General features: G+C 39.3%; 1 protein-coding gene across 1 annotated transcript in view; it reads right to left on the bottom strand.

Moving 5' to 3' along the window:
* ranbp9 (RAN binding protein 9) overlaps positions 1 to 12,186 on the bottom strand; it is an 88,749-nt gene that overhangs the window by 62,269 nt on the left and 14,294 nt on the right. Inside the window, exons 2-3 of the mRNA XM_063069949.1 lie at positions 7,984 to 8,095; positions 4,144 to 4,196 (exon numbers count right to left, since the gene is read on the bottom strand). Coding sequence (XP_062926019.1) covers positions 4,144 to 4,196; positions 7,984 to 8,095 — 165 coding nt within the window. The remainder of the gene's footprint in view (positions 1 to 4,143; positions 4,197 to 7,983; positions 8,096 to 12,186) is intronic.

The following is a 12,186-nucleotide window of genomic DNA, read 5'->3' as shown; positions in this document are numbered from 1 at the left end:
AGGTGTTTTTATATATCAATTGTAAACATCTCAAATGACACATAGATTTAAACCTAAATAATTAATATACAGTGAAATCCAGTTAATTAGGCCATTGGTTCATTGAGAAAGCCACTTATTTGAGACAACTCTTAAAGAGAAAACAATTGAGAAAATAGCAACACACATCAAAGTTGCTGGTGAACGCAGCAGGCCAGGCAGCATCTCTAGGAAGAGGTACAGCCGACGTTTCAGGCCGAGACCCTTCGTCAGCACTGACGAAGGGTCTCGGCCTGAAACGTCGACTGCACCTCTTCCTAGAGATGCTGCCTGGCCTGCCGCGTTCACCAGCAACTTTGATGCGTGTTGCTTGAATTTCCAGCATCTGCAGAATTCCTGTTAATTGAGAAAATAGCAGGGAGTCCCTTTACTTGCGACACTATGCCACTTAATTGAGACAGGAAAATAGTTGCTGAATAGTTTCTAGACACTACCCCGTGCTTAAGCAAACAGTTTTTAAAGTAGCGTCACTTGCCTGAGCTTGTGTTAAGTTATCCACTTGGGCCAACAGATGCTGATTCAAAAAGCAATGACTTTTGATTTTTTTTTTAAACTTGACTTTAAAAATCAGATCCTTACCGAGATGCCATGAAAAGAGTTAACACTAGCCAAAATAATTACCCTTCTGGATCAAATTAAAAACCATCCGCCTAACACCTATTTATTGTTGGATTATGACACTACTTCACAGAGGAAGGCAGTGAAAGCAGTCCATTATCTGATTTTGTTCATTTAGAGTCAACCAAAAGAACACACTGGTGTACATTAGTTGACTTCCTCTGATCTATTAAGAATTAATCAGTTTTATAGTACTGTAGTAGTATTGGTGATGTTCTAATTTGTTCTGTACTTCATTTAAATACACTTGTTTGTTACTTCATTAAACTGTAGGTTTGTCTTTTTAACTATTTCCATAAAACTTCAGCTAACTGGGTTAGCCACTTATTTGAGCCAAAATGTATTGGTCTCAATACACCCCAGTTAACCGGAATAAAAACTGAAAGGAATAATTACTAGATACTTCAGAACCTCACTATACACAGCCTACTAATATCTACAACAGCCACTCACCATTTCACTTTACTTCCTGTTATCAATTCAAATTATACAACCTGCCACTTTTGCGGACCTGTACTCTTCCCACCAGCCAACCACAAAGTAACTTGTCAGTGGGAAAACTATTTCTGAAGTACATTGATATTTGTGTTACACTCAACCAGACTGTAATTACTAAAATATTCAACGGTGCGACATGGTGGTACCTCAATTAATCTAGTCTTCTCTAAATAAAGAAACAAACTCCCAGAAGAACTCAGCAGCTCAGAAGAAATGAACAGTCAATGTTTCACATCAAGACCCTTCATCAGTCCAGATGAAAGATGTCAACCAGAAACATCATCTGTCTATTTCATTCCAAGGGACCTAGAGTTCCTCTAGCAGTCAGTTATTTTTTTGCTCCTTTCCGGCATCTTCATTCTCTCTGTTCTAAATATTGATTAATAATTCCTCAGTATTGTTTCTAATAATGTGCTCATTTCCAGTGATGGCCTCACTGGCTCGTAATCAGTCAATTTATCCCCTTCTACCAATTTAAACAATAGCAGTTCTTCAGTATTACACTTGTAGCTAGAGGTTTTGAAATTGATAGAGTCTCTGCTGTTTCTTCCCTTGCCCAAGAATGATATCCATTTCGTTCAGAGGTAGCCTAATTAGAGAAACATGGCACCCCTTGATATTTTCTTATCAAGTTTCCCTCACCCAATTTCTTGCACATCTCAGCATCTGTACCATGCTCTTCAGTTTTCTAAAAGCAAACACACAATATTAACAATCATACATTCATATTTTGCCTTTCGAGAGCACATGCTTTTGAAGTCCCTACTTCTTATTGTTTTGCTCTGTATGTATTGAGTTCCTCAATTTATTCAGCTTAGCAATACCTTTTCAACACTATTTGCAGTCCTATCTTCTTGTTCTTACTTCCATCCCTTAACTTTCTATAGTCTTTTTGGCTTTTGCAGTAACCAACTGGGAATATTTAATGAAAAATTATTGCATTTTATTCTACCATGGTATCAACCCAACACTAGATTTGGGTGGCCCTTAGTAAACTATGGGCTCCCAAAATCTTTTTGGTGTTAAGCAGATATACAAGATATACAAGTGTAGCCTAACATGTAGCAATTGCATTCCAGTTTAAGATGGCACTGATGAAGCACAGTGACGACTTGCTGGCAGCAAACAAAACTATTACTTTATAGTATTAGTCATACTTTATTGATCCCGGGGGAAATTGGTTTTCATTACAGTTGCACCATAAATAATTAAATAGTAATAAAACCATAAATTATGCCAGGAAGTAAGTCCAGGACCAGCCTATTGGCTCAGGGTGTCTGACCCTCCAAGGGAGGAGTTATAAAGTTTGATGGCCACAGGCAGGAATGACTTCCTATGACGCTCAGTGTTGCATCTCAGTGGAACAAGCCTCTGGCTGAATGTACTCCTGTGCCCAACCAGTCCATTATGTAGTGGACGGGAGACATTGTCCAAGATGGCATGCAACTTGGACAGCATCTTCTTTTCAGACACCACCGTCAGAGAGTCCAGTTCCATCCCCACAACATCACTGGCCTTACGAATGAGTTTATTGATTCTGTTGGTCTGCTACCCTCATCCTGCTGCCCCAGCACACAACAGCAAACATGATCGCACTGGCCACCACAGACTCGCAGAACATCCTCAGCATTGTCCGACAGATGTTAAAGGGCCTCAGGAAATATTAATCGCACTTTCCCTCAAAAACTATTACCGTAATCAATAGCCTGTAACTTCCTTTTCAGAGTTAAGCGTTTGAACCGCCGGTATGACCTGGCATTTTTGTGGTGACCTGAAGTCAAGAAGGCAGAGGACAGTTGCACCTTGGAGTGTAGAGGCCAATGTTATGGCCATTGCTGGAGCGGACTTGGAGGCAATTCAAAGTGGAAAGGCCTGAGACAAGGAACAAGCCGACGTTTGACCGATTTAAGCACTGGACCAGATTGAAAAGTTCGGGTGTCAGGGCTGGAATAGAGGGATGGGCCGGTACTCAGCTCACTGCTCTGAGGCTTACTTATCTCTGTGCTGAAACGTGGCTGGGGCCTGCATCTAACTATCCTGGCTCCTGAATCAGCTGTGACTGGCTTTGTGCTGTGGATTCATTTTCATGAACTTCAGTTCTAAATGTTATTTACTTTTATTGTTTGCATAATTTATTTTTCCCTGCACATTGGGTGTTTGATTGTCTTTTTTACAAATGGGTTCTACTGGGTTTCTTTGTTTTGTGGCTGCTAGTAAGTAGACAAATCTCAAGGCTGTATATAGTATAAATACTTTGATTATAAGTGAACTTTGAACATCAAATAGTGCAAACAGGCATTTCAATAATAATATGAAAAATTAAAAATTGTAAAACTGGAACATTAACCATAAGATCAACAACAGATTTTACTTGAAAGTTTGATAAAACTGTAAAAAGCTAAACCAAAAATTGTTACATAAAGTACTCCAGTTCTCCAGGTGCACAGAAGGCACTAAAATATCCACTCGCACATGGACAGCCAGATATTAACAAGGACCTAATCACACGAATGGCCTTTGCCTCATGATGTTAGCTACCCATGACTAATTTAAGCCAGGGGCACGAGACTGTAGATGTAGGGACACGAGAGACCAATGTAAGCCACTTTTCACAGGGGCTTCATCCTTGGTCAAGTTTCTACACTTCAAAACTTAGGGGGGAATGGGATTGTCTGTTCTCTCTATTTTAATTCCATTGTACTCACTCCTGTTGTCAAGGACTTAAAATCAAAGTCTAACATAATGGAAGTCTGAATTGAACATGTTAGAACAAAATTAAATTAATATTCAAAGATAAGAGCAAGAAGGAGAGAAACTAACGTCTGAAGGCCAAAGGACATTAGGCAGCCTCCTGGTTATCTTTTTTATAAGTGACCTTTTCCAGCACTGTCCGAAGTACCATGTATACTACAAGTTCCAATTTTTCATTCCCCCTTAACTTTTTAATGTTGTGATCCTTCAAGATACAAATTAAAGTGACACACTTACCTGGTAATCTATTCATGTTGACACCTTGAGCAGAAAGTCCAATGCCCATATATCTGTAACAAGATCATTCTTAAGTTTGTTTTCATTTAACAATGTTTAATTTGAGATCAGTTTTATACACAAGTAATGTCAGACATTAAGAAATCAATCACAAAATGAGTGACTGCCTTGTGCAGTATCTGCATTCAGTCTACAGAGGCAACCCTACGCTTCTGTTGCCTGTCACGAACTCCCTCTTTTGACATATCCATCTATGGACTCCTGCAAGCTTTTCCATCAAAAGCTTGAGCAATGCATCTCATCTCCCATTTGGGCACATTGTGGCTGTCTGGATACAATACCAAACTCTAGAACTTCAGCTAACTTGTGTCTGTATTAGTCAGATGTCTGTATTATTGATTCAGCTCATTTATTTCTCCTTTCCCACCTCCCAAGGTAAAGGACATTCCCAAACTGGTATGCTGAGGATGCCTTCTGTTTCAATTTTGCAACTCCTGCATTTTTTTTTGTCTGTTCTCACTCTGACTGCTCCCGTTCACTCATTGACCAAATAATCCTATTTATTGCTTATCCCCATGGCCACACTGCTCTTAGCCCAGAGACACACCACTACAAATTAACTATTCTTCTCTCTTTTTCCTAGTCTTCAATCCAAAATGTTAACTGTTTCTCATCCCACAGATACAGCCTGACTTGTTGAGCACTTCCAGCTTTAAGTTCCAGTTTAAGTTTTCAGCACCTGCAGTTTTTATTTACTTGACTTCCAAGCTTGGCTTCCTTGCATACAACTATGCTTTTTGAAGGTGACATCCAGCTGTGGTGTTCACGCCCAAGCTTTCACAAAAGTGGGTGCAATGGCCTCTCTCAATTACTAGGGTAGAAAAAGATTTGCAGTCCCAAAGCTAAACTTACAACGGCAAACACACTAGAGTTGATATTCATATCATTATTTCAGATAGTGATACCATTTGATATTTTTCCAGATTTAGCATTCGCAAGTAATCAAAACCTTTAATTTCTTAAAATTGCTCTGGCTCATTATAATATTGTTATAGCCAGGGGTAATAATGGGGATAAGCTCCCACTACCTATTAAATGCTCCCAATGGCATGCGCCTCACACAGTTTCTGACAACCGAGTCCAGTTCTTTGCTTTCACGTGTGGCTTAGCTACTAAGCCTGATGGAACTGTTTCTAATGACAGAAGAAGGGGCTAAGGTGGGTTACTGGTGCCTTAAAACCAGTCACTTCGGGGAGATAGGTCTTGTCAGCTGTGGTTGCAGCTCATCTAGAACCCACTCATGGGGAAGGCTTCAGGAGTAAACCCAGAGGGAAAAATCCGAAGCTGGAGTCCCAAAGGCCTACACTGTGTTCAACTCTGACTGGCAACTCCTGCGACACTGCTGGTACCAAACTGTACCGGTCTCTGTCGTTCCTTTGGGTTCATCAGATACGTGGAGAGGGGGAGCTTGCTACATGGGCAACAACTTGCTGTCCTTATCTGGATAGCTAGGACACAATATCCATGGTGAACTCTGACCAGCGAAGGCCCTCACTTCACTCAATTGCTCTGATGTGGTTTATTAATTAGACTAAAGCTCAGCCATTCTGAGCTGAAATTAAATTATTTCATCCTATTCAGGAATGAGGCTGTGATTTATTCCCTAAATAGCTTACACTTCTCTAGAATGTTCTCACCCACTGATTTAGAATACTTGGGAAGACTGGGGTTGAATAAAAGGATAACAGTACAACAGTCTAAAGTGTTACAATTCTGAACAATATGTTCATCTAAAATAAATCAGAACTAAATCAGAAAGGCAGGCGCGTATTTCTCCCTTTTCGTGTTTACTCTCATCTTTTTTCCTTTGAGGTAGAGTGGTGTCAAAGGTCTGATAACAAATGTTAACCATGCAATTTTCATTGGTGAGTAAAGTGCAAGAGATCAAAATCTAGGTCAAAATGTACTACTCACTTAGAAAAACATGAATTATAACAAACATCGAGTTGAAACAATTGGATAATTTTGATTAACACATGACCAGATTCTGTGAAGGTAAAATAATTGTATTGCTAATTATTGACTTTTTGATAGCTCATGCTCAAAACAATGACCCTATTCAAATCTCATCCATTGAGCAGGAGCAACATGGAATTTTTTTTTTAAAAGATCACTGTTTCTGTCACTTGCAATCTAGCCACATTCCCAGGAGGGAAGGAGGGAGAGATATGAAACCAAGTCTGCCAAAGAATGTGATCACATTTGAAGACAATCAAGATCCTGGAAATGAAGATTTACAAAAAGGGAGGAGTGGGCATGAGGTTTTGGAAAACAAGTGTAAGAATTTAAAACCAAAGCTTTGCATAACTGGAAGCCAAGTTATCAGGGTCCCACATTCAGGGCAAAGGGATGAAATGGACATGGTGCAAGTCAAGGCCAGGGCAGGAGATTTTTGGACTGCCAGTTTATGCAAAATAGAATAAGGGTCACCATGAATGCAATGGAACAGTCAACTGTCAATGAGTGCCTCAGCAGACAAGCGGAATCATGGGCAGAATCGAGCAAAGATCCAGAGATAGAATTTATAGGATGGATGTAGTTTGAAGCTAATTTTCAGAGTCATACAAGGTAGTGAGGTTACAAACACTTCGGTTCAGTTTCAACAAATGCCATGAAGGGGGTAGGAAAAGAGGAACAAAATTTGAGATAGAGAAAAATAGCATCAGCTTTTCCAAAATTTGGTTGGACAGAACTTCTGCTCTTATAAAATGTTGTATTTAATACATAGTCCAATTTAGAATCAGTGGTGGGACAGATTGGATTAAAAATTATAGCGAAGTAGAGGCAAATGTCACCAGTATATATTTGAGCTGACGATGTTTTCAATATCTTAACACCAAGAGGCAGTATGTTTTGGAATTCAGGAGGAAATCATGGATTTCCTGATAACATCAATGAACACCAACAATGAAAGACAAAGTACAGTGAAAATGGTTAACTTCAGGTGAGATTTAAATATATTTTGGTGTCTCCTAGGGTAGGTGCTGGCAAAGTGTTTTTTTGATACTTGTTGTTTTGGACCATTACCAAACTACACCTGTTCATCTTCCCCACTGCTGTGAACCCCTTTTACACTAATTTATCCCACGGCACCAGATACTGGGTGAATGCTTTTAATCCCAATTAATCCCAAGATTGTCTAATAGATTTTGAATTGTAAATTCAGTTGTTAAAGCTACTTCGTGATCAGTCTGTAATGTAGTCGAGGACCATGGCTCACTGTAGCCCAGTGAAGCTTTTATTCTTCAGTAAATTGAATATTTCAGCCTAGAACTCTGCCACTCAATGAACCATCATATCTGGCTCAGACTTTCAATGTTTAAAATCAAACAACACTGCATTTAGGTTTGTGTTTCGTTACATTCTGGCAAAAGAGAAAGCTGAATATGGACAGGTCAGTGTGGGAGTGGAACATGAGTTGAAATGGTCTGCAATTGGTAGCTTGGGATGATAATTACCAAGCATGATTGAGCATAGGTATTCTGCAAAATAGTGTATTAATGCTTGTAACGTAGAGGAGGCCTCATCAGGAGCACTGAATGCAGTAGAAATAAGGTTGGAGAGATTCACATGAACCTTTGCCTCAGATTAAATGTGCAGGTTCTGTTAAGGCACAACACTGACCACTAATATCCTGCCAAATGACAACTTTCAGGCATCAAGTGTATTCACCTTTTACAAACTAAATATTTACCCAACTAAGTCACCATATTTCAAAACGTAAATGCACACTGAATGACCGCAATACAATAAGCAAGGCTGAGGTTAGTTAATTCTCACCCATCTCTTCCCTTACTGACTATCTTTGCCTCGAAGTAATAAATCCCACATGCAGCCGGAATGGGAAAAGTTGCTCGGACTGAAGCTGCATCTTTTGGCGTTTTGCCATGACCTGAAGGTACAAAAGCAGAGGGAAAATCTGAGTTAGTAACATTTTATTAAAATTACTAATAGATGTAACAAAAGATCTAGCAACAGCTCACAGCAAGTTAACAGATGAAATCTTGATGAAACATGCTTCAAGGGGATAAAACATTATGCGTAATTGTCTCTTATTTAATGCTTCATTTCCTTTACCCAGGTTGTTCAAAAATGAACTCAGATCCAAAAAGTTATTTTTTAAAAATTCAGATTCATCCTATTTCCAAAATGAGAAATCAGAAATTAAAAGGATGGTAACTAAGAAATTCCACAGGAAGCAAATGGATGTCCTGAAGCAAATTTGTCCCAGTAAGGCAGCATACAATATCAACAGAAGTCTACTGCCCATCTTTAACTGCATCTATATACAATCTGAGATTTATAATTAAAATTACACTTTTCAAAATAGTTATCAAATGTAAACAAGAAATTAGGAGATACTATGTCGTTCAAGATTGAAATTAATTGTTACTAAAGAATCAGATTTTCAAAACATAGAAGCTATGACCCATTGCAGACAAAGATAAAGCTATCATTTCAGATAAATAGTTATTTTCCCAATGAAGCTGCTTTCACTTCAGCTGTGAAAGCTGTTTATAGGCCCCACAATTGAAATCAGGTCCAACTCCAACTGACGAAAGGTCCCAAATATAAATTATACAGAAAACCAATAGCAAGCAAATTACAAGTTTGTCTTCAGCTCATAGTGCAGCATTTCACAATTAATATCAAAACCTAAGCATTTAGAGTTTATAACTCAGCTACAAGTTTGTCTACTGAACTATATCATGGGCTAATATAGTCCCAATGAACAGAAGATTCCAGTAAAACTCAATTTTAATAACTGAACCAATACTTTAATCAATATTTTTTCCAATAAAAGTTAAAAGCAGCAAATACTATAGTTAATATGCACAAATGATGTGTAAAGCCATTTCTAAACACATCAATACAACACTAACATGTAAAAAAGACATTTTGGAAAATGAAAAAAGTAAAAACAACCAGCATATAACCATATAACAATTACAGCACGGAAACAGGCCATCTCGGCCCTTCTAGTCCATGCCTAACTCTTACTCTCACCTAGTCCCACTGATCTGCACTCAGCCCATAACCCTCCATTCCTTTCCTGTCCATATAGCTATCCAAGTTAACTTTAAATGACAGCATCGAACCTGCCTCAACCACTTCTGCTGGAAGCTCATTCCACACAGCGACCACTCTCTAGTAAAGAAGTTCCCCCTCATGTTACCCCTAAACCTTTGCCCTTTAACTCTCAACTCATGTCCTCTTGTTTGAATCTCCCCCACTCTCAATGGAAAAAGCCTATCCACATCAACTCTATCTATCCTCCTCAATTTTAAATACCTCTATCAAGTCACCCCTCAACCTTCTACGCTCCAAAGAATAAAGACCCAACTTGTTCAACCTTTCCCTGTAACACAGGAGATGAAACCCAGGTAACATTCTAGTAAATCTTCTCTGTACTCTCTCAATTTTGTTGACATCTTTCCTATAACTCAGTGACCAGAACTGTACATAATAGCCCAAATTTGGCTTTACCAATGCCTTGTACAATTTCAACATTACATCCCAACTCCTATACTCAATGCTCTGATTAATAAAGGCCAGCATACCAAAAGCTTTCTTCATCACCCTATCCACATGAGATTCCACCTTCAGGGAACTATGCACCATTATTCCTAGATCCCTCCGTTCTACTGCATTCTTCAATGCCCTACCATTTAGCATGTATGTCCTATTCTGATTAGTCCTACCAAAATGTAGGACCTCACATTTATCAGCATTAAACTCCATCTGCCATCTTTCAGTCCACTCTTCTAACTGGCCTAAATCTCTCTGCAAGCTTTGAAAACCTACTTCATTACCTACAACTCCACCTATCTTAGTGGAGATACTTACTAATCCAATTTTCCACCCCATCATCCAGATCATTAATATATATGACAAACAACACTGGACCCAGTACAGATCCCTGAGGCACACCATGAGACACCGGCCTCCAATCTGACACACAGTTATCCACCACTACTCTCTGGCATCTCCCATCCAGCCGCTGCTGAATCCATTTTACTACCTCAATATTAATACCTAACGATTGAACCTTCCTCACTAACGTTCTGCATCACATCAGAAATCCCTTTAAGGAATTCTCAATAGCAGCTACTGGTTCCTGATAATGCTGTTTGCTGTCCATATTGAGAACAGTTATAATAAATGTGTCCAACCATTGGAATTCAAAGCTTGCAAAAGCATTTGTCTCGATATGGTCCGGTATGTTTAATATGGGTAACATTTCACTAGCAACAATAGGGAAGCCTGATAAAGTGGGATCCCGCTTGCACTGGGCACTCCAGTACTGTTTGATGACAGAAAGACATTTTGGGCAAGAAAGAAATCACTCCCCTAATCATCAACAAAATGAGCCATTAGGTTCTTAGGTAAATATGCTAGGATTTGCTTTTACATGGTAGCAATAGCATTTTAAAACACCTTGAAATGTTTTCTGTCAAAAAATTATTCAGCCGAAGTTAATATTTGAAAAAGTATTACATAAAAATTAGTTCTTTCCTTCAATAGTTTGTTACTCACTTCCATGTAAAAATTTCCCACTGATTACATTTTATTCCATATGTAATGCATGGAAGAATAGCGACTTCACTGAACTTCACTGGCTACTTCAAAAACCACAAAAATTGATCTGGATAGCAACCTATAGCCAGGCCCATAGTGTATTATTTGAATGAATTCATTCTCTCCAAATATTTTTAAGAAGTAAAACAAAAGAGAACAAGGTAATGAAAAGAAATTAAGCAGAGCAGAACAATTAGATTGCAATTTAAATCCATGGATTTTTAAAAGATAGCAGGGCAGGTCAATACATTGTTTCAAAATTCTACAAAAAGTAGTGGACAGGGCCCAAAGACAAGAGCATCTGCAGATGCTAGAAATCCAAATGACACACAAAATGCTGGAGGAACTCAGCAGGTCAGGTAGTATCGGTGGAAAAGAGTAACAGTTTAAGTTTCAAGCCAAGAACCTTCATCAGGACTCGAAACAAAGATAAGTTAGAACAAGTAGTTGGGGGGAGGGGAGGAAGTAGTACAAGATGGTAGATGGTAGGTGAAACTGGGAGAGGGGGAGGGTGAAGTGAAGAGCTGGGAAGTTGATTGGTGAAAGAGATAAAGGGCTGTAGAAGGGGGAGTCTGATAGGAGAGGGCAGAAAACCATGGAAGAAAGGGAAAGGGGAGGAGCAACAGAGGGCAGCAATGGGCAGGTAAAGAAATGTGAGGGGTAAATGGGAATGGGGGCATGGTGAAGGGAAGGCAATTATAAGTTTGAAAAATTAATGTTCATGCCATCTGGTTGAAGGCTACTCAGACTGAATACAAGGTATTACTCCTCCAGCATGAGTACAGCCTCATCACATCAATAGGGAAGGCCTTGGCCAGACATGTCAGAATGGGAAATAGAATTGAAATGGCCACCAGAAGATCCCGCTTTTTCTGGTGGGCTTGGTGAAGCGGTGTCCCCATCAATGTCAAGTCTTACTGATATACATTCCCATTCCAACATGCCAGTCCATGACCTCCTCTACTGATGCTGCCTGGGCCTGCAGAGTTCCTTCAGCATTTTTTGTGTGGACACAGCCCAGTCCAGAGGTAAAGCCCTCCCAAACATTGAGCACATCTACCTGAAATGCTGTTGCACAAAAGCACCATCATCAGGGACCTGCACTACTGTTGCCATCAGGAAGAAGATACAAGAGCTTTAAGTCTCACACCACCAGGTTTAGAAACAGTTACCACCCCTTAACCATCAGGGCTCTTGAACAAAGGGAATAATTTCACTCAACTTCTCTTGCTTCATCATTGAACTATTCCCATAACCTATGGACTCACTTTCAAGAACTCTTCACCTCATGTTCTCAATATTTATTGATTACTTACTAGTATTTTTTTTCTTTTTGTACTGACTAGTTTGTTGTCTTCTGGACTCTGACTGAACACCCCAGTTTACCGGTTGTTCATTGATTCT

This window comes from Mobula hypostoma, chromosome 17 (assembly GCF_963921235.1).
Source record: "Mobula hypostoma chromosome 17, sMobHyp1.1, whole genome shotgun sequence".
Lineage (NCBI taxonomy): Eukaryota > Metazoa > Chordata > Chondrichthyes > Myliobatiformes > Myliobatidae > Mobula > Mobula hypostoma.
Note: the sequence above shows the minus strand (reverse complement) of the source record. Positions and strands in the feature narration are given on the sequence as shown.